Raw genomic sequence first — 27,833 nt, 5'->3', positions numbered from 1 at the left:
GACCCCCCATGGCACAGTTCATGGGTTCCCCTTGGGCTACGGCAGGTTTATCTGCACAAACCAAGTCTCAATAGAATTACACAGATGCTTTACAGAGAACTCTGGGGACTTGCAGCAAATTTATTCCTATGTGGACTGTGCTTTTCAGCTGATAATGTTTATATATTTCTCATTAAACAGGTCAGATTGGTTTTGTAAAAGCTGCTTGTTAAGTCATAGTATTAAGATTTATTGTTAAAGAAGCAAGTGAAAAATATCAGAAATAATAATAATAATAATAATAACAACAACAACAACAACAGGGACTGGGACCTTACTGTGACTGAGTTAATTGATACTCTTATCTTAGCGAGCAACAGCTTCATTTAACTATAGTTATGTAGTACCAGGAACACGTTCGCTTATTCAAGACACACCAACATAAAATAAAAATGAAAATGTTAATTTCAGAAATTCTATAAATTAAAAATGAGTTCAGGAAAAAGATATGAAACCAAAACATATTTTTGAATAAAACCCCTGAACTCCTGTGAATCTGTAATGATTCCCAGATAGTTCTGCTTTGTATTTTCTACTGGAAACTGCTGAAGGACACCAAAGGAAAACACTACTGTGCTAATTCCTCAGGAAGCTACATCTTACTCCTAACTGCCATCAGGAACCACCTTTGGGGCTGGGGGCAGCTACATGAACTGCAACTGATTTTTTACTCGAGTCTAAACTATTTTGATTCTTTATAAGAAAGGACAGAAACATTGTTAAAAATGGGTTCAATTTAAAGAAGAATTCCTAGCTTGTTGTACCTGGTGTGTAGCTTCATATAAGTGCTTAATCATATGCTTGAATTTCTATCTCTAAAACAGTTTCATGAAAATAAATACAATATATTTACTTTTAAAAAATAATTTCTCAATTGTATTTCATAACATTAGCGAACTCAAATCCCCTCATCCTATGACTACTAGTGTTTTGGAAGCAGAAAACACAAGAGAAGAAAAGACATTAAGGGCCAAATGCCGAAATCGCAAACTCCCAAATAATATGAATCTTTTATCCACCTCAGCATGAAAAAGGTAGCACTGACACTGAAAGAATTGCCTACTATTTTTTGTTAATTCACCCAAAATGTTCTCAGCATCTGTTTTGTGAGGTTTGGACATGCAGGTGGATTGCTTAATGAGTTGTGCATTACACACGCAGAACTGATTCCCTCTGGCTCATTGTGAGGAAAAATATGACATTTCACTAAAGAATAAAAACACTTCTCTGCTTGAATTAATTCAGGTATATAGCTGCATATACGTTCGATTGCTAGAAGGAACAATGTAGGTTTAGGAGTCACGCTACCATTTTAAAGTCTGCGCCAAAGTTGAAACAGCTTTGCCAAGCTCCAAGAAGGGCTTGCAGCATTTTCTAGCACACTGTACGCACATCAGCGAGGCTCAGGCTATGTCACACACGTCTTTACAGACTGCAGCATGCCCAACAGCCTGTGCTCTGTCCCCCATGCTAGCGGCAGTGACGTCGCCGGCTGTCACATGCCACCCAGGCCATAAAGAAGGTGGGAAACAGGCCTCCAAGCTTTGAGTCAGCAACCACTGAACTCACTACAGTAAGCAAGAATCTGAAGCAACGCAGCAGATAAGCTTGGGGCGTTTTGCTCTCATAGAGAAGATGAACTATCCTAAGGGGTGCCCATCAGGCCTTTCCTTGTGTATTTCACTCCTACAAAATGACCTAATTTACCAATACAGTGTTTTCACGTGTAATCTCAGTCACATATGCATTCAGAAACTATTGTTTCCTGGGTAAGTACATTTAGGGTATCCTGGAGGATGCTTTAAACCAGCAAGTTCAATGAGATTTGCAATGATATGCCTCTAACTCAGAAATTAGCTCTGAAGACTGAAAAATAAGTCAACTTCTTGAGAGAACTCTACGTTAGAAGGCTAAACAAAGACACTTCAGAGCAGAAGCGTGGGTTTTTTGCCTTTTGGTTTGGGGCAGTCCTCAGCAGTTTCTGGCCATAAACATATGGTTAACATTCAACAATAATATTATATTAGAAAAGACATGAGTACCATCAGATCTGTGTTCCTCTGAAGATCTACTGCTTTGTCTCCCTTTGCTTCACTGAACTGCACCGAGCAGAAAACAGAAGAGACGTTTTATTTCCTTCTTCAGGGCCACTGCTACAAAACCCCTCAGCAAACTTTTGGCATTGGCGTCCGCAGAGCCTTGTGTACACTGAGAGAACGGAGAAACAGTTCCTCTGCTGCTGGGAAGAGCCATGAACAGCTGTTCTGGTATTTTTGCCTTCATTACAAGGCTTCACATTGCATAAGAATGCATCCGCTAGTCGTTTTTGAAGCCTTATTGCCAATTCCTCATGTCTTTTCAAAACACATGGTCTGAAAGAGCTATTGGAGAGAGAGTGGTGATATTCTCGGGTTCATTGTAATCAGATTTCTTTCTTTCTGATTCTTCTATTGATTAGAACTATCACGCGCACAGATTAAACCAGCAGACTTCCACTTGTGCATCTATCATTTCATTTTTTTCTCTGTATTAAGGAGTGATTTATTTGTGTTTATATCGCACTCATTGTGGCATATGGTCGCTACAAATATTATCATTTAGAATGGGGCAAACTAGAACTGACCTGCTTAAACAGCTGTCTTTGTTTTAAAATGCCCTCTGTAAATATTTTTAATTTCATGATTCTCCAAAAAAAAAAAAAGTTTATGTTACTGTATCTACTTTGTTTTATTTACAACCAAACAAATGAAACAAACGTGCTTTTTAACGCCGGTGATTTCTTCCTGCAATAGTTCAGTCTGAAGAAGAGACTTTGATGAAAACTAAAAAACCCTGTAACGTTAACGTCACTCCGAACAGAAGATTCGGAAATGGCTTGATTATTGTTCCACGGCACAGCCCGTCCCGCCCGGAGCTAAACCTTCTTTGGCTCGCTCTCTCCTCGCACCGGCAAGTCAGAAACAAACTATCCTCGTATTCCAGCGGCAAGCGCTCCCGCTCCAAAACCGGGCGCTCGGGGCAGGCACGGGAAGGGCACCGCAAGGCGCGGGAGGGCAGAGCGGCCCCCTGCGCAGGGCGAGCGGGGCTCCCCACGTCCCCGGGCCGGGACCGGCTCCCGCGGCGCGGAGCCCCCGCCGCCGCCCGCTGACGCACGGGGGCTCCCGGGCAGCAGCCGCCGCGCGGCGGCTCCCGTAGCTTATGGCAACGGCGGAGCCAATGGCAGCCGTCCGCCGGGCGCTGCCATGGCGATCCCGCTCCTCGCCATGGCGGCACCACCGGCCGCGGCCGCTCCGCTCCGCGAGGAAGCGGCGGCCGCGCCCGCGCGCTGCCCGGCCCGCCGCCCCCCGCCCCGCTCTCGGCGGCACCCAGCGGAAGGGGCAGCGAGCGCCCGCCACCGCCCGGCGGGGCCGGCGGTCCCCGCGGCCGAGGGGCGACGGCCGCCTCCGACGGCGCAGCGCTCCGCCTGCTGCCGCCCGGCCGGGGCGGGGGGGCCCTGTGGCGGAGGCAGGCAGGAAAGCTCTCCCGCTACGGAGCGAGCGCGGCTCTCCCGCTCTCCGCCGGCCTGACAGCTCTCCCCAGAGACCAGCCCCTGAACTTCGCGGAGCGGGACCGGCCCGAAGTTGCGAGGCGGGACCGCGCTTCCCCCCCCCCCCCCCCCGCCCCGCTCCGAGAGCGCTCGCCAGCCGGCGGGCACGGGCTCGGCCCGCGACCCGCTCCCCCGGGCGGGACCCGCCGCCTCCCCGCCGCGCCCCGGGCAGGGTCCGGCCGCCACGGCCCCGCCGCCGAGGCAAGGGTTCCGGCGGCGAGCCCCCGAGCCCACCGAGGGGCAGCGGCTCCAGCCCCGGGGCGGCCCCGGTCCCTCCGGCCGCGCCCGCACCGCTCTGCCCGCCGCCCTACCTGTAAGGGATCCAGTCCGCCTGGTGCCTTGAAGTCATCTCTCCCCGGCGACGCTGCCCGAAGCCGAGGAGGGGGACGCGGCCGCTGCTGCCCGAGTCGGAACCCGCCACGGCGCGGGCAGCATCCTCCGTCCGGGGCGGGGGCGGACGGCGCGCCGGTTATCCCGGCAGCGGCCGCAGAAACATCCCCCCGGGGAGGGCTTCCAGCGGCGGGCCGGGCTGCATGGGGAGGGGGGCGGCTGGGGGCAGCGGGAGGCGGCTCCCAGCCCTTCCTCCCTGCCCGGAGCGGCCGGCTGAGTCGGGCACCGGAGCGGGGGAGGGGGGCGCGGGAGGGGGCGGAGGAAGGGCCGGCGGCGGGCAGGGAAAGGCAGGGCAGCAGCGCCGCGTCCCCGCTGCCGCTACCCGCCCGCCCCCCTGCTGCCGCCGCCGCCGCTGCCGCGCTGAGGCATCGCCCGGGCGAGGCGGGCCGGGCCGAGCCGAGCCGCCCTCCGCGCCGGGCCCGCCCCTGCCCCGTCAGCCGCGCCGCCACTGACTCACGGCCGGCGCCCGCCCCGCCACTGGGCATGTGCGGCCGCCGCGGACGGGCAGGGCCCGGCCCGGCCCGGCTCGGCTCGGCTCGGTTCGGCGTGCCGCGCGCCGCCCCCGCGGCGGGCAACGGCCGAGCCCTGAGGCGGGCAACGGCCGCGCCGCGAGGCGGGCAACGGCCGGGCAGCCCTCGCAGCCGACTGAGGCGGGGGAGAGGTGCGAGGAGAGCTCAGCCTGCTCTTAGGCTCTTCTCAGTCCAGCCCTACCGGCAAAACCTATAAATTTCAGCAACTCGACCCAAAATGGCTGAGGAGCCACGGCCTGGGGTCTGTTAGCAAAAGTTTAACGCGGCCCTCAAGGGAAAAATCATGTTCTCTGTTCGCCGACACCGGACTGGCGCCTCGCGGTGATGCAGACCCGCTGGGACACGGTGGCTGTGGCCCACCTCTGCTGGCCCTGGCACGGCCGCCACCGCCAGCAGCTCTCCTGGGGAAGCCGTGCAGAAGGCTAAGGCTGCCGGGGAGCGGAGCGCAGTCACGGCTCCCTGAGGAGCCCAGCTTTTGCTGCACAAGTGTGTCACAGGCCACCATGCACTCATCCTGGCAAGACAACCTCCGCTCCAGCTCTGCAGCCACAGCAGCGGTGAAGCCCATTTACGCTATGGACCATGTAAATCCCTCCTCCTCTTGGTCTGTGTCAGGCTATATGCGTACAGAAACAGTTCCTGACTTCACGGAAAAAAACATGATCTGAAGAAAGAAGAAATTGGTGAAAGATAAGAGATTAATGAAAAATATAATCCCTATCTGTTTGCTTTGAATAACAGCAGTCTAGCCCTTAATACCTCAGAAGTTTTGTTGTAGGCAACAGTTGCACTGTATGTGGAGGGGAGATTTAAAGAAAAGACTGTTAGGAGTTAGCTGAGGTCACCTTTTCACACAGAAAAGGCATTGTGGAATAAACCATCAAAGAGTTAAGTGTGGCACCCGCTGTACCCTGGAAACACTAAGATAGAGAGGGGCACCTAAGAGATGAAGACGTGAAGCTCTGACCTGCTAAGCCATTCCCAAATTGCAACGTTGGTCTTCTGCTTGATGGCGTGAACTCGTGCGGAAGGGGTACGGTACAGGTTATCCCATTGCAGGGTATTGCAGAGTTAGAAGGAAGGATGAATGATTAAGGCTGTGGAAAGGTGCACATCTGAGCAGAGAGTGAAAAAAAACGCTCACCTAAGAAAACAGAGACAGGGTTTTTAAAAGTAAGTGTCTAGAAATGGTAGAGCAGAACAGCAGAAAAAGAACTTTTGTTCTCCTGGTTTTATAGCATAAAAAACAAGGAGACAATATTATAATTTAGCAAATTAAAAACAGATTGAAGGAGATGATACTTTTTCATGCAACATAACTGTATGGTAGAGTTCACTACCAAAAAACATGGCTGGGGCCAGGAAGCCAGCAAGAGTCAAAAGAAGATGACACACTTAACAGATAACAGAAATGTTACCGTATTTATCACTGTCATAAACTTTTGAAAGGCTATTTTGTTTTAAAGCCAGAAACCAGAATTTAAACTTTTTCCAGAAATCAAATGAGATCTACCTTTAAGGAAGAATTATCTCACATCCATGTGGATAAGATAATTTGCTGCTTTCTTGACCAGCATCATGCACTGGACTTGACAGACCTCAGTTCCAGTCGGGCACAATCTGCAACTGTAAAACAACCACCACCACCCGTGAGTGTTATTAGCATGAGGAGGTGGCTGCAGGAGAGAGATCCCATCTCCTGGTATTCAGCTGCATGCTTTTTAAGCATGCCCATTTACTGAGGCTTCTGTAGAAAAGAAGAAAGGAAAGATGAAAACTAGAAGAGTTTCATGTCTTCAGAGTCAAAAGCTCTCAAGACTGATGATTAGAATATCTATTTTCAAAAAGTCAAAAGTGTGAAGTCTGGTAGATGAGCTAATGCACACACATCAAAAAAGATCCTTCTGAACCTTTGAGTGGTGTGAAATATGGAAGTGCTTTACTGTCGTTTAAACAGCCCAAGACCATGTTTCTGTTAACAAACACAAAGCATATGGGTTTACTAGATGTTCAAAATGGGAGACTGTCAGGGTGTCCCGGAAGATGGGGGTGCACAGAGCATAATGTCAATCTTGGGAGAGCTGACACACAGGAGAAGAAAGATCAGGAAAATTGCATGGGGAGAAGGGAAAAACAATTCTCTGATATTTTAGCTGCTTTTGGAGGGTTTACTTATGCCCCCAAGCTCTTCCTCATCATCCCCCATCCTGATTCTCCCTTTTCCCTTTACCATCTTAGGTCACTTGCTTTTATACTGCCTTACTCTCCCGCTTTGGTTCTTTCTCATGGTCAATGCTCTGCCCCCATTTCTGAAGCAGGTGAGCTGAGCAGAAAGGTGAATACCAGCCCTCTGCAGCTGGCAGCGTTAAGAGCAGGGTTACTGCACATCTCTAACTCTGAGCAAGGTCCCAACTCACCAGTCTCCTATGGATGTCACTGTGCTTTGTCTATGTGGCACACAGAGCAAATTCTGAATGACAGGACAAGAGTTAAAAGAGAAATCCTTGCCAGGCGGATGACCAAGGTGTTCATTTTGCTGTGTAACAAGCCTCAAGATTGCACCTTGAGATGCAGATCCGTTCACTGACATTTCTAATAATTTTCAGCAGCTCAGGGAACACCTGGCTTTTGCAAGTGCCAGTTTCCCCAAGTACGACTACAACAAAAACTGGGAAAAAATACCAGCGTGTAACAAATAACCCTTACACGCAGTGATGATTTCTAGGTGCTATCTGTAAAGAGAATTGTACTTCTCAAAAGCCGTGCTTAATTGGTTTCAGATACCAGCCTGATGGGCAATGTAGTCTGTTAGTAAAACAGTGCTTTAAAGGTTCAACAATGGATATATGAAACAGATAGAAAGGAGCAGCATAGATGCAAACATAGCTCTTCCACTGCCAGACATGTCTCACTGAGTACCATTTTCCTCTATGTACAGCGTGCTACCTTTCCAATTATTCCTATTTTGTCCTCTATGTAAAATAAGTGTCCTACTAATACATTTTTTGATTGAGATGATGAATAATACAACACAACTATATCTAACAGTTGGAAACACCTGCATTTGCAAGTGAAAGCCTTCTGGCAATCTGGGTGGAGAGCAAGACATCAAAGCAGAACTCTGTTGAAAGGGAGTTGGGAGAACCTAAGCAAGCAGTAAAATAAGAAACTGATGTAAGCTTTTTCCTAAATGTACAGATTAATAACTTTTAAAAGGCTAATTTTCCCATGATGGGAGAATTAATTTCTTATAATTTAGCCTATGAAAAAAAAAAATCAAGTACTAAATGTATATACTGATTTGAAAAAGTGCACAGAGTATTTTTTATAGAAAGGTTTTTATTTATCTATATTCCTATTGTTTCTCCTTCTAGAGCCACTGTTGCTTCTGCACTAGTGAGCATGGCACTGTTCAGAGCTTGTGTGCTACAGATAGAAAGGTCTGCATGTTGTGTGGTTTAGAAAGTTTCCTACACCTCATGGCTGCTATAGTAGGTTCAGGATATGTATTGAATTAAACTCCTGTCTCATTTGCCTTTTTAGCTGACCTGAAAGAAGATTGATTTTAGAAAAAGGAAAAGTATAGTAATGAACACCATGGATTTTCTTATTTGCAGACCCATCCTGGTTTTATGCTGTGGTGTAACATACATCCTAACTCACAGTTCCTAATCCATTCATAAGACATCTGAGAGACTAATTCGATCTTTACTTTTTAGGTCTTTTAAAAGGGCAAAAGCCGACAGTTTGTTGTCTCTGGATCAACTCAAACATCGTGCAGAAAACACTTCTATCCGGCATTTTAAATCTTATAATAGCACAAACAGGACAGATTTGGCATAAACGTGTAAGGATTCTGGGTTTTCCTTTATTGGCCTGGACATTTCTAATTTTAAGCTCCAAATGACAAGGAATAGGGGTGTGTTTGTGCTGGCATAACTACAGAAGTAGTTGTGTTTAGATTTTTCCATTCCAATATATCTAAAATCAAGCTATCATATTTGAAGTAAAACCATGCCAAAGAAAACTTATCTGCATTCATTACAAACCTAGAATTCCTAACAAAGTTCATGAACTTTGCTGTATAATGCTCAGATCAGTTGTGAGCGTATCTAAGATATTTTGTTTGTTTGTTTGAAAATCAAACTGTGCAACTAACCAGCACCAGATGCAAAAGCAGAGGTTTTGTATAATGAGCTGAAATTCAGCAAGTCCAGTGGATTTCTTTCCAAGCAGTGAGTTCTGGAATGTGTTGAAACAAATTCTCAATAAACTCCAGAGATGATAGTAAGGGCATTAAAACTGTCATAAATCAAAAAGAAGAAAATGCTCATAAAAAAAGCTAATAAAATTAAAGCCCTGAATGGTAATTTTAGCCATAAACACTTCAGTAATACCAAAGACATGATAGAGATAATTCTGTTCATTGTTGTGGGCTTTGGATGAGGCTTATGCCAAGTTCACTGTCCTTGTGCCTTAAACAGAAAGAAGCCCCGGTTAAATCTTGTTTCCGTAGTAAGAAAAAAAGGCATTATTTTTGATAGCCCAATTTCAACTATAAGAAGAAAATTTTGTGGTAAAGGTGAACCAATTTGGAGATGAAACTCTGAGAAGGAAACAAATTGGTATATGAAAGATTTATTGCAGCCTTTACATGGTTGATCCTCTCCATGTCTCCCTGAAAGTTCACTTTTCCTTACTGTATTTCATCTATTCTCACTTCAATAAATACATTTCTGTTTCTTTATTGTGAGGCTGTGAAGCATAAATACCGATTGGTAACACACTGAAATAAAATCTATTCTGCAATAACAGAATAGAGTTCCCTCGCCACCCAGAGTGATTTTTCACTTTAGTCACTTCAGTTTGAACTTGCCTAGCTCCACTGAGATCCTGTCTAATATCAGGTTTTTTACAATTAATATCAAGCTGACACCTACATCTACATATTCCTATAAAATAAGTAACTATGAGAAAATGTTAACTTTTGAGGAGTGAAAGTTAAGTTCACTTTGCCAGCACTAGAAATCAAACCTTGTACACCACTGTCCTGGTGTTTGCCGCTGGTGGCTTGCTTTCAACACCTGCTAAATAAGTTTTTAGTTCAGTCTGATAGCAGATCCTGTAACAACACAGCATATCTCTCAAAATCTTGCACTGAATATATCCAGTGCTTTGATACTCCACTGTAAATAATGGAACCTGTTACTAAGGTGAAAAACAAAGCCTCTTGCACAGACTAACCTATGTGACTGCTCTACATAAAGTCACTGAAACTTGAGTAAGAAACTAGTATAATCATAATTAGAACTCCTGTCATCTTTGGAATTGCTGTCCCACTGAGCACTCATCTAAATCCAGTGGGAGTGCTAGAGGTGGATTCTGCTATAGATTGCCTTCAGACTCCCCTTTTTACTGTCCTCTAACATTATTCCTACATCCTGATACCTAAAATGATTGTTCATGAAGGATGAATTTTCCTATGATAGTGCTTAAATACAAAATTGGATAATCCTCTCCCATTTCAGCATACTATTTCACATAGGTTTTGCTTTTAAAGGTTTCTTTTCCCTTTGAAGGTTATTATTAAACCAAATTTTACACAGTAATTTTGCTCTCATCTCTTGCACTGATGCTTTTTGAACTTTTCTGAACCATTCACACTATTTACATGTCACTCAAGGCAGTTAGAATACCAAATCAAAAAGACATATTTTCAAAAAGACTCCCCCGCCCAAAGTACATCTCTCTCCTATAAGACAGGTCTAAATTCATAGCAAACCAAATGCCAGTTTACTGCCCCTGAAAACTGTAAGTCACTTTTTGTTTGTTTTCCCCTTCTAAAAATCAAGGGTAGTTTTCAATTCTGACTCTTCCGCCCCCCACCAGAATCACCGGATGGATGGCAATGGAAGGCATCTCTGGAGGTCATCTTGTCCAACCCCTCTGCCTAGAGCCACGCCAACTACAGCAGGTTTCTCAGAGCTGTGTTCAGGCAAGTTTTGATTATCTCCAAGAATGCAGACTCTGCAACTTCTCTGGGCATCCTGTGCTGGTGTTTGAGCAGCCTCACAGTCAAAAGGTGGTGTCTCACATCTAAATGGAATTTCCTGTATTTCAATTTGTGCCTGTTACTCATTTTGTTCCTCTGAGCTATGATGCATCATTTTGCACTCAACCAGCAAGAGGGGAACATATTGGATCTCCCTTTGTACTCATGGCAAGTCCAGAGGACCCTGAGGTGTCCTTTCAGGACAAAAGCAGGCTCTTCCAACTCAGACTGCAAGAGCCATGCTGAAATTCTTATAAGCTGTTAGCAAACGAACAGTAGCATGTCGTAGCCTACTGAAATGATAAGCCTCAAACTGTTTTTTCATATTAAATAGTCTTTCCTTTGCAACATGGTGAGTAGGCAACTGTACTTAATACTGCAAAACCTCAGGATTAATCTGAAGCTAAGTACATCCTTCACAACTGTTCTGTAAAAGCATGCATAGGCATTATTTCCAGTTAATGTAAATTAAAAAAAAATGCATTGAAATTATAGATCTAAAACTGTTTACCCCAGCTGAGGATACAGTTTGAAATATTCATGCTTGGCTATCAGGGAGCTAAACAAAAAACCCAGACAAACTCCTGTCTAATCTCAGAGATGTTTCCAACTCACGGATGTTTTAAACTCAGGCATGACTTATCAGCCCTTAAAAGCCATTAATTTCACCTGACAATGAGCCAGAAAATTGGAATGCTCCCAGCAGAACTTGTAAATAGAACCAGAAATGCTTTGCCATAGGTGTTTGTTTAGAACATCATGGTAATGACCTTCTCATGTTATACCCTCTAGATTTCTTCTTCCATCAAACATGATTACGCAAAGAAGTCAGTTTATTTAAAACAAAAAAGGAGCCACAGGTTTTGAAAGAATTAACATTGTATTACACTTTAGCACAGAGTTGCATTCAAATTAAAATGAGGTTGAGTTCACTGTACAAGGAAAAAAGATTTGAATAGTTTTGTCTGGAGTCAAAGCAGCTAGAAAAATAGGAAACTAGCTTTAGAATAGCTGAGCATTTTTATAACTAGAAAACATTCTACAGTCTTCAAAGTCTTCAGATTATATTTAAGATTAAATAGTATCAAGTTATTATTTTCATTTGTTTGCTTTAAAATGGTATAGCTAGTAAAACTTCTCAAAAGGAGCAGGAATAAGTATTTAAATTATTGGTTTTCTGCTCTCTGTCCAATAGAATGGGTTAAATATATTTGAGCTTGCAATGGAAACACCTGATTTTCCTTCAGAATTTATGCAACTTACTAGCTTGACTTACTGCCATCATCTGCACTTCTGGCCAATATATGACACTTCATAATATGACAGCTTTACATCATCTTTGTAATGCAATAAAATGCCACATTCCCATTAGAGATGATAAACTGAGGCAAGAGCTAGATTATTTAGTTTGCCTACAGTTATACAGAAAGTCTCTGGATAAGTTAGGAATTCATCGGTTGATCTTCACTGAAACATCCATCTACAGTGCATACAAATTCTATTCTGGGTATTGTGTACCAAGCGCTTTCTGAGTCCTCCATATTTGCCAGTACAAGGACAGGATGAGAGTGCATCGCTTACTCAGTGTTTCCCTGAATTACAATCTAATGCAACTGGTAATAATTTCAAATATACAGATACACTAAATTAACTTGAACAACTGGCTGAGAATTTCTGTTTGCAAGAGCTATGAATGTTATGGATTTCACCACACTGTTTTTTCACTTTACCTCAGTAGATGACTGAAGCTGTGGCCAAATAGTTCAACATAAGCTAAACGTGAGAGACTGTGTTCAATAACCTGGTCCAGCCTAAAGAGTCTTTTTCTTTTGTTATGTTTTAGCATATTCTTATAAAATGTTTTAGTTCGCTGTTTACCAGGCTGTCAGTGATTTGGCTGTCGGAGTTTAACAGATACTTGCTGGGCAGCTCCCAGCTTCCACTGGAGAATGCCAGGGCAGTTTCCTTCTGACTGGTGAAGAGGTAGGTCCCCATGTGGGCACCTGGGCACTCCCTGCCTACAGCCTGGGGGTCTCCGTGGGCTCATCGTGCAGGCCAGTGCCCACCTCCAGCACACCTTCCCACCAGCACTTCACGCCCACCCTTGGTGGGGCCCTCCTGCACTCCCTTGCAGAGGCCCCCCAGGCACTCCAGATGGTCATATCTGACTGCACGTTTGCCAGCCCCTCTGAAAGGCAACACCTGAAGGGTCTGGCTGGAAGCAGGTGAGGTCCCACCACCTCAGAGGGGAGGGCACCTGCATCAGGCCAGACCCTGCTGTGCTGCAGCCCTCAGCGCAACACTTTTCATTCAGAGGGGGAGAAGCCAATGCTGAATTATTAACAGTTCTTCTGTGAGAACTGTATCAGCTGCATCTGGCAAACCATGAGCACATATTCCTCATTAACTTCATCAGTGGTTTGAGCAGAGTCCCCTCACCAGCAAGTACAAATCAAAGCAGTTTTGTTTGTTATTTTTCTGTAAAAAAAAGTTGGAGGAACTATTGTTTGCAAAACATATTTCCTGGCAGCCAGACAGGAAGATAAGCTTTTAAAATTTCCCTTCTAGACATAAAATGCTAAGTATTTAAGCACCAATAATTACTAAGCAAAACATATACTCACCTTCAAAGAGCACTGAAAAGAAAACACGAGGGATACATTAAAACAAGACTTCTACTTTAAAATAGTAAATTCTTCAAAGAGACTTTTCTTGCGGGGCAGAAGATAAGGTAAAGCAACATTTCTTATGTAATTCTGGGATAAGAATTAAAACCAAAGGAAAATAAATCAAATAGTTTACATCTCTAGTAAATATTGTATAAAAATTACATGGATACAAAATTCTCTGAGCCTGTGCAGATTTTTCATACAGGGCGATGACTATATGAAATTTATCTTCTTTTTCTTCATTTTTCCTTTGCATAAACCAATCTTCTTTTTTGGCCCCTGGGACCCTTTTCAGACAACATCTACTTTCTCCGAAATTACTATAGGTGGATATATCTGAATATTCTTCTCTCTAATATCCAACTCAAGAATTGCTACTTTGACTCCTTGGGATTTCTTTACACCTCCTTATCAATGACAGTTCCATGCTCTTCTTCTAAGCCAAATCCTGCTGCACCTTCCTTGCATTGATACCACATTTTCCCCTCTATCCTTCCTGTTGCATGGTCAGCTAGGTTCACGTGCCTGGTTCATTCACATGCCAAACACAATTATTCAAGTCTGGATCATAGCATTGGTAATATGATTGTAACCACATCCTTCAACCTGCCTTCAGGAGCAGTAAGTTATAAAGACAAACTGACTGAGAGCAGGGATAATTCCAGATTCACACAGAATGTATTATTTATGAATAAATCAAAAGGAGACTGAGAGATCAACACAACATTCCTTCAGTGAATGTGCAGATACAATATATGCTATGGAGAAGGTGAAACCAGGCAGATGATCTGAATTGGTAAAAGACATGATGCATTAACTTAAAAAAAAAAAAAATTGTGGAAGCTTAGTCACAGGCCTGGATTTAGTGAGAGGTCTGGGGAGAGGAAAAAATTAAAGGGCATAAGACAACTCAGGATGTCAGAGTCTGTTACTGCCTTGCTGCTGGTGCCACCCATCGTTCCCATTCCTGCATGAATGACATGGCAGTGTCTCAGTTTACCTTTCTTTCACAGCTCTGTCTCCTTCTCTTGAATTTAAAGAATCTGTTAAGATTCTTCAGGAAAGATCGAGGTTCAGGTCTTCAGGAAGGGATTTTTACTGTCTCTGCAGTATTGCCCCACCTGCCCCTGGACAGCACAGTTAATCTCTGAGGGTCAGCACACTTTGACTGGAAGATAAGCAAGAAGGAAACCTGAGACAGGGAAGAAGTAGAAAAGAGCTGGGAGGAAGAGGGTATTACAAAATGGGAGAGGAGGTTAAAAAGAAAATACCAGATTTTCTGCATTTACTGAAAGTCTGTTCCAAAACCACTGATGGCCCTTTTCCCAGAGAATACTGGTATCTTTAGGTATGTTCTATGTACATATAATATACATACATGTTGTACCTCTAGCAGCCGTAATGAAGCAATTGTGCATGCTGGATATTTGGCACAGACTTTTTGCTGCTATACCTGCTGTGTGACTGCTCCCTCTCATGGAGTCCTAACCATAACAATGCCCTTGAGAATCCACTCTGCAAAAAACACTGCCTCTTCCTCAGGAACTGCTGAGCAGTTTCCTCATTCTGACATTTGCTATTTATTGATCCTTGTCTACACTGTCTTCCCTTACATTAGGAAGGTGGTAATGTAACAGTCTGTTTACAACCAGTGCTGTATTGTACTGTAGTATGAGAGACAGGTGTTGAGACACTGACTCAAAGACCTAGAGAAATTCCCTTCTGTGCCTCTTGGCATGTTTTCCAATTTAACTCTCAAACAAACCCAGTTAACAATAAGACCCTTCCTTTATACAGAAATGTCAAAGCAAAACCAAGACTCAGTGAAGGAAATTAAGACAAGGAGAAACACAAAAAACACAAAAAATCCAGGAAACATTGAAAAGGTTCACTAAGGAGTAATAGGCAAATTGATGTGGAAAAGGAGAGAACAAGACAGGGGAAAAAATATATACAAAAAATAAACCCAGAGAACAGGAGACTCGGGTCTAGAAGACAGATTTGGAGTTAAAAGACTAGATACAGTCAGAGAAACTACACACAAAACATCCATATATCAGCAGGCTGGGGGAAAAAAAAAAAACAAACAACCCTACAACAATGAAAGGCCTCCAAAAATACCACATATTGTAACAGGATATTGGAGTAAGTAGATCAATTAGAAATGAGTCACAGATGAAATATGCAAAGGTATGCAGCACCTGAAGTGGTGGTACAGAAGCAGATGGTGGGTATTGATACTTCTTTTTTATTTGCCAACTTCTTACGGCTTGATGGCAATGAATTTTGTTGCACAAAACATGCCAGCCATACAGTAAATGAGCAACACTTGAAATATACTGCATATTTTTCTGAATGACAGATTTGACTCCAAATTGTCTTTTAAAAACAAATCAGTCTGTAGAAAAATATATTGTGGTGCTAACTTCTACTGAAAGTGCCCAGCCTCACAGAGCACTGGTCTTGGGAGATTACGTGTTTCCCTGCTGTTGGCTCTAGCTGTCAATTACTAGTTGAAGAGTTCTTGGTTTTCCCTTTACTACTGACTTTGTGCACAGACGCTTCAACAGATCTAAATGTATTATTGCACTGAGGTAAGATATTGTAGGGCAGTCTGTGGCTCAGGTGCAAATTATATTCTGGAAGGAAACAATTGGCAATAAATAGACATTTCCAGAAGTCCATTGGAATTGGTGGAAGTATTTATGCACATTTATTCTATGGTCAGCTTAATATGGGCAAGGTAGGGATTCTGAGAGGAGGAAAACACAATTATACTAGCCAGCTTCAAGATGTATTATACCATGCTCTCCTAATGTCAATAAGTGCCAGCTTTCCTTGATGCAAATTTTAATTATCTGCAATTAAATCTAACTGGATATTTAGAGAAAATTGTTCATTAATTCAAATATTTGGAAGAATCAATGAATATAATTTCCTTTAAAATGAAACCATTGACTTCCTTAACTGTAAATCAGAAAAGAATACTGGAAAATTTGTAGGTTTTCATATTGGCATCCTGCTTAAAACTTCACTGTCCACCGGAAAGACTTTAGGGTGGCAGTAAAACAGGGTGCCTCTGTGCACATTGCCCCTACCCTGAGATAAGTCTACTTTTCTCCTTCAGTATAGCAGTTGTAAAGAATATCAAATAGTATGAGTAGTCCTGCCTGCTTACATGACAGGCACACATTGACCAAACATAAAATGGAAACTCTGGGCTCTTTTAACACCTGTTAATGATTTGTGTCACTGCATAGAAATTATTTTCATTCCCCACTGACATGAAATGAATTCTAAGCAGGTACAAAGGGAGATGCGCCTCTGTCCCAATTGCAATCTCAAGAGCAGAATTGATTAAATATATTTATCTTGAAAAATGTCAGGTTTTCAGCATCACAAATTTATTTCCAGAGATGCTTGAGTTACATTTCCTATCTTGTGATCAGCTGCATCCCTGAAGCAATCTATCACCCCTTTATTTAAAAGAAAATATTCATGAACAAGGGTAGTGTTATGAACACCTGTAGCCCCTGAAGAACAAGTGAACTCCGGGCATCAAAGCAAAGCATCAAAAGAGGAAGCAAACTAGGAAACTGCAATTTAACAAGAGCACATGAGATGATTGAATTTCAACTGAATGAGATTCTCAGTCCAGGGCCTGATTACCTGATTTTGAACAAGTCACTTCACCCTTACGTCTTTCTTTCCTTATGCGATGTTTACAGTGTAAACACGCAAGGCAGTCAAAGTGTGATGCAGGACAGCCCCCAGATGTATTTGTCTGCCCTAACAGTGCCATTATCTGGATGAGGAGCTCTGCCAAAAAAACAAAAGCAGACATGGAAAAAAAAAATCTAGATCAGTTTACACTAAGCTGAATTTGTAAGCCATCATAATTTAAGTAAATTAAAATCTGTAGGGTTTTTAAGAAGGCCAGGTCACTGAAGTGCCTACTGAGCACTCAGTCTGGAGGTACTAAACATACTGTTCGCCATCACAGGAACATTTCTCACTTAACCAGCCAGTCCTCATGGGCAGGAGGAATTTCTCTCACTGCGTCATAATAAGCATCATCAGCAGAGAAGTTTAACAAAACACAGCACAGAGGTCTAATCCAAAGTTTTATGCCCTAAATGAGAGTCAGTTAAATCAACTTACAACAGACTGTGGACTCTGAGGTGGAAGAATGAAACTTACTTCATTAAACCAAAGGGAATGCAATGGTTTTAATCATATCCCCAAAGAACAGCCAGGCTGCTGACTGTTATGTAATTTACCAGCACTGCAAACACCAGAGTTCAGACGTTATTCCGGAACACATCCAGTTGGAAGTGGCAACTTCTGTTAAGAAGCCTTGCAAAATTCCAGCAGCAGCCACTGAGCACGTTGGACTGAAGACAAGCTAGGGTTTAGATTCCTTCCATACTTCATTTCAGTGACATACATGCTGAAAATTCCTCCAGGCGAAAGATTAATGCATGCAATCCTCCATAGCAGTGCATATAAATTACAGGTTATGTGCATCAAAATAATACAGAAAACAAAGATGGAGATACAACTTCTAGAGTTGAAAATCTATTTGACTGACAACACTTCTGATAATCTATAACTGTGTTAACTCATCTTAAAAGAAGAACAATCCCCTCCTGTGCCATTATATAAAGGCACATGGAAGCTATATGGCTCCCCAATTCCTCACATTTCTTCAGAAGGAAGATTGGTACTTTAGCCCGATCTCTGCAATGAGTAAAAGGTGTCCTTAATGGTAGCAATAATGGAAGGTGCAGAGGGAACAAAACTTTTCCTTTACAAAATGTTTCCTACCCCAAATGTCTTAGGGTACCTGATGGAAGAGACCTGCCAGCCTTAACACGTGAGGAGCTGTCTTGCCTGGACAGTTGGCTGTCTCAGTGGTTTCACCTACTGCCCTCCTTATTGCAACATATCTGTCATTGGCCAAGACATCGTCAAAGATGTATCTGGAGATACAGAGGGGCAAGGACTAAATGAACTCTTGTAAATTGTATTTGCATCATTGGATGACAATTCCATGTGGCTACCACCCAGCCTCCATCACCCTGTCATCCAGAATTAATGCCATGTACTTTCATTCCATTCATTCTTGTCTTGCATTTAAAACTGATTTCTTTCTATAAAGTATTTCCTCATTATTGCTGCACGGGGAAGGAGAAAGAGCAGACTGACTTTTGCACAAGCAGAGATGTTCCAGGGCAAGATCATCATTTATTTATTGGTTTAAGTCTGAATAGCTTCATCTGAACTAATAACTCTCCTAAATTCGTTCTGTGTGTGATTTACTCTGGCAGACAAATTAGTAAGCATAAAGAGATGGATAGAGCAGCCAAAATCTTTTCCATTTCAGTTCCAAGGGAATATAGCTGCTGCATGGTAGCAAAACATTGAATAAGAGAATAAAAGTTCGAAGCTAAATAATTGAAAACTTGGTTGGGTAAAATCATCTCTTTTGCTAACCAACCCTGCGTAAGTGTTTTATGAAAAATACAGAGCTGGGCTCAGTTCCTGGATAAAACCTATAATTATTTTATAAAGACATATAGTAATTGAGGATGACTCAGACATAGCTCAAGAAATAGCAGCTGTATCAATCTTTAGGGAAACAGTTCACAGAACCACATTTTTAAAGACTCCTCAAGGGCAACTGCTAGCTATAGTCCACCTGTTCATAAAAATCAAAATGAGGAAAAAAATCAATTATGATTTAAATTTAAATCAGATTTCAAGCCCAAAGCTTTTAAATTTCTTTGTCAAAGATTGCCAGCACACAAGCTTTGGATTTAAGACCTGCGTGATCTATTTGAAAGAATGGCTGGCAGGTCACACCATGACACGTTCAGGTCCCTCCTTTAGGCCACATTTGTGAACATTACTGAATTTTTTCCCCTTTAACTTGCAGTCAAAATGATATCCTAAACTTCAGTTTCCATAGCCCGGTCACATAGAAGTCCACAGCCCTTTTTTCTCCAGACCCCTCCAGGAATGTAGTTTGCTGCCCTGGCCCTCTGCCAAGGCAGGCTCCTGCCCCCCAGGGAGACCAAGTGGTGGCTCTCTGGCTGTGTCTCTATCCCCTCACATTTCAGAAGCAGAGAGCCCTGAAAATCAAGTCCCACATTCCTAGCTCAGATCAATGAACTGTAGGAAGAAGTTGGATGAAAAGATAATGACGGAAGTGAAACAGAGGCCACATCAAATGTAATTTTGCAAATGAACAGATTGGTTCAAAGTCTTTCAGATCATAAGACACTGTGCATAGAGGTTAGTAGGAAGCAGAATTCAAAAAGACAAATTGATGGGTATTCTCACATGCAAGGGATGCAACTTGGGAATTAACAGAATTGAATTTGCTGTGGCAACATAAACATCAAATTACATTTTTGCTGGGAGAACCGCGATGCTAAGAGCTAATACCATACCAAGACCTCCTCAGTGTTTTTAATTGCATTAGCAATGGGAGGTCAGGTACTTGTCCTTTTGTGAGATCAACTTCATGTTATTAATCTGCAAAGAAAACTCTGCATTCAGATGGATTTATCAACATTGTCTATGTTACTTGAAATATATACTGCAAACCCTGTGGAAGCAGGGAAAATATTGTATGTAACAATAAAAACTGCAAATCAAACTCCAGATTTCCAAAGGGACTAGCAGAACTTCACTGAGTTGGAGTGAGCAATGAAGATTTACATCAGCTGAGAGCTTGGTCCATTATTCCTTAATACTACGTAAATCATCATAAACCATGACAGATGCAGTTTTAATGATGAGCTGCTAAAACTTAACCAGGGTCTCCCTCAAACCTTGCTGCTTCAATCAGTGCTATATAAGACACTTCTGGAATAAACTGCTCTTTCATCCCAAATCCATCAAATTTTATATTTTGCCTCTCCTTGAAGTGATGGATTTTTGGCTGGGACAAACTTTACAGTCAGGTCTTTGCTGATCCTGGGCTAGAGTTCACTTTGAGAGTACAGCCTTGCTCCGCTTCTGAGGACGTGTGAAATTTGTGTGTGAGTCAGGTAATCTGATGGGCAAACAAATTCCCTCTCAGTGAGCCCAGGGGGTGAACAAGCTGACACTAGATGAGGTTGAAGGGGAAATCCAGAATAATGAAGAAGATAACTCCCAGAAGCAGCTTTCCTATCCTTCGCCCTCCAGGCAGTGAGGAGAAGGGTGTGCAGAGAGCGCGAGAATAGCACTTTCGCATGCTTCAGCAAGACAGTAGCTCTGCCCGCAGTACTGCTAAATAAAGGATGGACACCTGTCTGTGCAGGAAGAAACACAGCACCTGCTTTTGCAAGGAGCTGCTGTTTAAGCAGGCACCAGCCATCTTAGGAAGTAAAAAAAAAAATACGCTAACTGCTTCTTAATGCTTTGAAGTAGAACTGCAGCACATCCCCTCAGACACAGAGAATTTCTCTCCTTCTCCCACCACTCTCCATGAAGTCAGACAAGGCATTTGGACGGCGTGTGGTGAAACTGTCCTTTGGGGCAGACCTGCAACTTGCAATGCACTTAGATGAAGGCATGTGGGGGAAGCAACAGAATATTTAGCCTGCACTCCAGCCTCTTGAGGCAGAAGCCCATCCCATCTCACTGGTGTGCTTAGCCACAGCCTTTTCAGGATTTTGGGCCTGCAGGTGGGTGAATGGACTATCATGCAGAAGTGGTTACCTTTTTCAGAAGAGCTTGGGAGGCCCTGTGAAAATGGCACCTGCACTGAGGATCCCATGCATCCGGAAATCATGCCACGCTTCTCCAATGCTGCAGCACTGGCTTTAAAAAAATCGTACTGTTCCCAAATAAATTGAGGCTATTTTGAGCTGCCTCTTAGACTTTAGCTATAGCATTCTGTTTTTCACATCTTCTCTACGACACGGAGTGCTGGAAGTATTTTCCCTGTAAATGGACCAGCTTAAGAAATCACAAGTGCTGAGACTTTAGGCTGCATCTTACAAGAGTCTCAAAGTGCTGCAAAAGCAAGCAGTAATGTTGAGCAGACATATACAAAGTCCAGCTGATTTCACTGAAAGTATTCAGTATGCAGTGGTGACTGTGTGCACAGGTGACCATGAAATAGTACGCTTTATAGCTGTATGTATGCAGCATTAGCATATTAATTCCATTGCAGGCAAGAGTACTAATATGGTCTTGAGCCATTTACTGATCACTAAATAATTAACTTTTACCACCAATATACTTTTGATTAATCATTTTTCCATAACAGTTGAAAGTGGATCAGACCACAAACCATCGATATAGCAACTTTTTCCAGTACTTTACATTTTCTCGTGAGATGAACTAGATAAATTAACAAGTCTTTTCTCAGCTACAGTATTCATCATTTGGATGAATAAGTGTCATTTAGGTCAGCAACGTTCCCCATTCTAATAGTTTATGTGAAAAAAGAAAATTGAAATTAAATATTTTTTCAAGCTACTTGTTGTGAACAGTGTTGGCATTCTTGAGCTGAAAGATGCTGACTCAACAGCACTTTCATAGATTAGAATTTCCCCCAAAAAATGGAGAAAAATAGTGGGGAAGGAAGAAAAAAACCCCACGTTATAGGGCCAAATCCTGGCTGTTCTAGGAAAATGTTGGTGATGAAGAGCTAATATAGGAGCACCTTGCAATTGTCAGAATGACATTACCTCAGATTCACACCAATGCCAGCATCTGAGGGTGGTTTAGCATGCTGCCTCCAATCCAGAGGCTAAGCCACCTATTCAGACCTAGTCATGTGCGGCCCATTTGGTAAAAGGCTGTATTTGCTGTCAACTCCAGGGTCTCCAACTTGTACAAAGCTAAACCAAAGGCTGAACAGGCCCAGAAATCTTCCTGCTGCTTGTTGCAAGGTGTTAGACTTTTGCTGCAATAGGCAAGCAGATCCTGTAGCAACTATACCTATTCCCTCCCAAATTTACATGCTGTCTTTCTCCTCCAGCACAAAATGGAAATTTCACAAGTAACTCAGAGAAACCAAGCTTCTCCTAAGAACTGTTTCCTGAGAGGACAACATTGTTGGTAGAAATTGTTGCTTGTGTGACTTGACCACAAAGAACGTAAATGGTTGCAGATGGAGCAGACTTTGCATTTTCATTTGGTTTCTCTTACAAATTTGTAGGAGAAATATTAATAGCACACTAATGGTAGCAATTACTATAATGAATGTAACAGCTGGTACCAGCAGCTGAGCATACGTTTTGGTTTTATACTTTCCATGTGCAGCGTGAGGTGGCTCTGAGCAGTTGCAATCACTGTCTCTCACTTTTCCTCTCTGAAGATTCTATTTTCAGCAAGTCTGTGCTTGTGGCAAAAAGATGAAGAGCTACTTTTGTAAATATGTCACCTCTCAGGAGGTTACTCACAGCTCTAAGAAATAGGTAACATGTTCAAAGTGTGGTCAGTTTCTCAACCTACTCTGGTCCTCTCGATGAGTACGGTTTTATCACCAAAGCAAGTATCTTTCAGTTGTGCTTCAAGCAGTTTGTTCCTCCTCTACGTAAAGAGAAAATTGAGTGGAGGGACTCTTGCAGTAGAACTATGAAGCAAGAAACAATTCTGCTCACTTGGAAACATTTACAAACAAAATGCATGTCTGGTCTCCCACGATTGCCACCTGCCTGCTCTGCCTCTGAACAGACCCCGTGAGAGTAAATGAAACAGAAACGTAGCACAGACACTAAGAAAGGGCAGAAAGGAAATAAGAAAATTGTTCTGGCCCATCTTCACTCAGATTAAAGCCAGAATTTTAATTAGGAGTGAACTAGGCTTCTGCTCTGCAGGCCATGGGCATCTAGCAGCCGTTAGGCTGATAGGTTTTAGTTAAACCCATATGATGATGCCAACCTCCCCAAAGGCAATTCAGTTCAGGGGCTTACCTCCAAATTCCCGAAGGTTGCCAAATTTGGCATTCAGCATTACTGTTTTAAACTTGGAATTCAAGCCTATTCAAATGCTTTACTGCATTCATATACTTTTCATGCTAACACAGTCTAGGTACTAAGGAGCCTGAGGCACTTCCACGCTTTAGTAAAAGCATGCAGGAGCTGAACTGAATGCAGGAAACAAAGGAAGCATGAAAGGCAGTAGACGCTTCTGGTGTTCACTTTACATGGTGTGAAAACTTAAAAGGCTACAATGACTGTGCCTGTCATCTGTTCATCTACTGAACATTCAAGTATAATATTCATTGAATCAGAATTCTTTCCTGCCCTAAGATAAGAAATTTCAGATTCCTCTTTAAACCAGACCTCCAACTGTTACCCAATCAATCAACCAAAATACTACAGAAGTACTTTGTTTCTCCTGAAGAGCTACATGTTCTAAAATTACCTCAAATCTTTCTCAGAACAAAATGCTTCCAGAATTCACCAAGTTCCCAGGCTAATGTCCACATCTGTTATTACATTTGGACTTTGCCTCTTGGAAACTCAAGTCAAAGTTGAGTCTCATGGCCCGTTCTTCTAAACCAACAGTACTGGTTACCCCATGCTCTTGTCCTGAAGGACTATTCCAGCTTACACTGCCATTATGAAATGTAATGACTGCATTTTTAAAACTATTCCCTGTCAAATACTTTTGTTCAAATGTGAACAAAACACAAGTTTTACATTTAAACTTCATGTGCATTCAGCAGGACATTATGCAGCAATCCTCAATGTCAAAGATGGAAAAGAGAGTGTAAGGCAGAGAGTAGCAAGAATGCACCAAGATGGTTGTTGAAAGGAAATTAATTTCCTAGAAGCAACAGAAGACAAAATACAGTTTTTCCACGCTAAAATACAGCTTTGGGATCTTTACTTTTCTGACATTGCCGGAATGCAAATCTCAAAGTACAAGGCTCAGAGAAAAACAAAGACAAGTAGCATATCCATTAAGGTCTGCAAAAAACAAAGGGACAACTTAAAGGCAATCTCTCAGCATAACAGCAAAACAGGCACAGTTGGTGACTCCAGCGAGGAAGCAGACAGCTGCATTTTGAACAAATGAGAAGCTCTGAAGAAGAATTGCTGGCAGCTGTGTTAGAAGGACATTAAAATAATAAAATCCTGTGGTCACAAGGGCAAGCATTGCAGATACAGGTGAGTCATAGACTATTTCAGGACACAGGTTTTGGAACCTCACAACTATAAGGGACACCTACATGGCCTCACATGTCTCTTTGTGGCAAACACATGATCAAAGACAAAGACATCCTCAGATGACTCAGCTGCCACAGTATCATTTTTAGACACCTTTGTCTGGCTTGCTTAATCCCAAACAAATCCTCTCAATGAAAAGCAAAGCAGAAGTCCTATTTCTGCTCAAATCGTTGAGTGCCAGGTTGATGGCAATATAGCCCTAGAAATTGTTGGCTAAATGTCACCACTGCTATACAGTCTCTTTTGTTTAATTTTGTTTTCTTTAAAGACATGGAAGAAAGACTATGTTCTTAGTCAGATTCTAGAATATCATTCAGAAATGTTGTGGTAGTGTGACCCCATTGCAAATTTGTGGTAAAAGCTGTACAACAGCAGGTATTCTGATAAGTCTTACATCTTTGAGAAAGTATGAGAAACAAGATCAATAAATGCACACTGAATTGTAACAGATCAAAAAATGCACTTGACATTAAAAATTAACATAAGCTTCAAGATGATTCTGCATGGCCTTTTCTGTGGTGTATTTTAAAAGTATCAGCCATAACACAAATACCTACATCATGGGCAGCTGTCTCACTGCATTGTTATAGGATTTTGCTATTCATTTAATGCTGAAAAGGAGGTGGCTCACAGTCCAGATGACACATCATCCTCTTTTTCTTCCCTTTCATTTTTTTTTACTGCATTATCTGCACAACAGCAATGTCATGGCCTAGTGGAAAGGCACCGTACTGTGCATCGGGACACCTGGATTCTTCTCTTGGCTCAGCCACTGGCTGACACTGACCTTGAGCAAGTTTTTAATCCTTATTTTGTCCATTTTGTTCATTCAGGACCAGGTTGGTCTCTGCCCTATTAATGTGGTGCCCAGCGCTTTATGTAACCCAGCCTTTATATAACACATTAAGACCAACTGTAAATATGCAGGAGGAACAATACTACATGCATTTCAAACAGAGAGGAACACCCATACAAGTTCAGGGGGAAGAATTTGTGCCTCCTTTGCAAGCTGCAGCTGCAGTTCAGTGACTCGAGAGCCCCCCATGATGCTGTGCCTTGCATCCACGGCTAGGACAGGTAGTCAATTCACCAGCTGTATTCTGGCCAAATTAAAGTATTATCACTTCAGACCAAGCAGAAGAGGAGCTTGGAGGCAAAGATACAGTGTGGAAGGTCATGTTCAAAACTAGACTGTTTCCTCTTTATTCAGGGCCTTACAAATTTACTTGTCATGGTCCTAAAGAGCTAACACCACTTTCAGACAGTTTTGTAGGGGTAGCACAACTTCCCACAAACTAGAGGAGAAAAAATTACCATGCATAATAATCATAGAATCATAGAATCATAGAATCATTTTGGTTGGAAAAGACCTTCAAGATCATCGAGTCCAACCATTAACCATGCCCCCTAAACCATGCCCTGGAGTACCCTGTCCACTTGCTTTTTGAATACCTCCAGGGATGGTGAATCAACCACTTCCCTGGGCAGCCCATTCCAATGTTTGACAACCCTCTCAGTAAAAAACTTTTTCCTAATATCTGACCTAAATCTCCCTTGCCTCAACTTGAGGCCATTTCCTCTTGTCCGATCTCCAGACACCTGACAGAAGAGACCAGCACCCACCTCACTACAACCCCCTTTCAGGTAGTTGTAGAGAGCGATAAGGTCTCCCCTCAGCCTCCTCTTTTCTAGACTGAACAACCCCAGATCCCTCAGCCGCTCCTCATAAGACTTGTGCTCCAGGCCCCTCATCAACTTGGTTGCTCTCCTCTGGACACGCTCTAGCAGCTCTATGTCTTTCCTGTAGTGAGGGGCCCAAAACTGAACACAGGACTCGAGGTGTGGCCTCACCAGTGCCGAGTACAGGGGAACGACCACCTCCCTGTTCCTGCTGGCCACAGTGTTCCTGATACAGGCCAGGATGCGATTGGCCTTCTTGTCCACCTGGGCACACTGCTGGCTCGTATTCAGCCAGCTGTCAACCAGCACGCCCAGGTCTTTCTCTGCCAGGCAGCTTTCCAGCCACTCTTCCCCAAGCCTGTAGCGCTGCATGGGGTTGCCGTGACCCAAGTGCAGGACCTGGCACTTGGCATTGTTAAACTTCATACAATTGGCCTCAGCCCATTGATCCAGCCTGTCCAGATCTCTTTGTAGAGCCTCCCTACCCTCAAGCAGATCGACCCTGCCTCCCAACTTGGTGTCGTCTGCAAACCTGCTGAGGGTGCACTCAATCCCCTCATCTAAATCATCAATAAAGATATTAAACAGAACAGGGCCCAACACCGAGCCCTGGGGAACACCACTTGTGACCCACCGCCAACTGGATTTCACCCCATTCACCACAACCCTCTGGGCTCGGCCATCCAGCCAGTTTTTCACCCAGTGAATAGTGCACTTATCCAGGCCACGAGATGCCAGCTTCTCAAGGAGTATGCCATGAGAGACAGTGTCAAAGGCCTTGCTGAAGTCTAGGAAAATAACATCGACAGCCTTTCCCTCATCCACTAGGCGGGTCACCTGGTCATAGAAGGAGATCAGGTTGGTCAAGCAGGACCTGCCTTTCGTAAACCCATGCTGACTGGGCCTGATCCCCCTCTTATCCTGGACTTGCCATGTGAGTGCTTTCAAAACAAACCGTTCCATAATCTTTCCCGGTACCGAGGTCAGGCTGACAGGCCTGTAGTTCCCCGGATCCTCCCTCCGACCCTTCTTATAAATGGGAGTCACATTGGCAAGCCTCCAGTCCTCTAGGACCTGCCCTGTTGACCAGGAACGCTGATAGATGATAGAGAGTGGCTTGGCAAGGACCTAAGCCAGTTCCCTCAGTACTCTTGGATGGATCCCATCAGGTCCCATAGATTTGTGAGTGTCCAGATGGCGTAGCAGGTCCCTAACTAATTCCTCCTGGATTAAGTGGGGTATGTTATGCTCTTCATCCTTACCTTCCAGCTCATGGGGTGGAGTACCCTGAGGATGACTGGACTCACTATTAAAGACTGAGGCAAAGAAGGCATTAAGTACCTCGGCCTTTTCCTCATCACTGGTTGCTACGTTCCCTTCTGTATCCATTAAAGGATAGATATTCTCCTTGGGATTCTTTTTACTGTTAACATATTTGTAAAAACATTTTTTGTTGTCCCTTACGATAGTGGCCAGATTTAGTTCTAGCTGAGCTTTCGCCTTTCTAATTTTCTCTCTGTATGATCTAACAAGATCCCTGTACTCCTCCCAAGTTGCCCGCCCTTTCCTCCAGAGATGATAAACTCTCCTTTTTTTCTTAAGTCCTAGCAAAAGCTCCCCATTCAGCCAGGCCGGTCGTTTTCCTCGGCGGTTCAACTTGCGGCACATGGGAATAGCCTGGTCCTGAGCCATTAAGATTTCCTT

The 27,833-nt window shown here is 43.4% G+C and overlaps 1 protein-coding gene across 6 annotated transcripts in view; it reads right to left on the bottom strand.

Moving 5' to 3' along the window:
• TUB (TUB bipartite transcription factor) overlaps window positions 1-27,833 on the bottom strand; it is a 168,126-nt gene that overhangs the window by 76,194 nt on the left and 64,099 nt on the right. Inside the window, exon 1 of one of the 6 annotated variants that reach the window (XM_052810453.1) lies at window positions 3,937-4,422. The exons of the other annotated variants lie outside the window; for them this stretch is intronic. Within the exon in view, the coding sequence (XP_052666413.1) occupies window positions 3,937-3,974 (38 nt within the window). The 5' untranslated portion in view covers window positions 3,975-4,422. Of the gene's footprint in view, window positions 1-3,936; window positions 4,423-27,833 lie in introns of those variants that run through there. 6 annotated transcript variants of the gene reach the window in all.

This window comes from Harpia harpyja, chromosome 16 (genome assembly GCF_026419915.1).
Source record: "Harpia harpyja isolate bHarHar1 chromosome 16, bHarHar1 primary haplotype, whole genome shotgun sequence".
Classification (NCBI taxonomy): Eukaryota; Metazoa; Chordata; class Aves; order Accipitriformes; family Accipitridae; genus Harpia; species Harpia harpyja.
The sequence above is the reverse complement of the archived record's forward strand: the minus strand, read 5'-3'. Positions and strand labels throughout refer to the sequence as shown.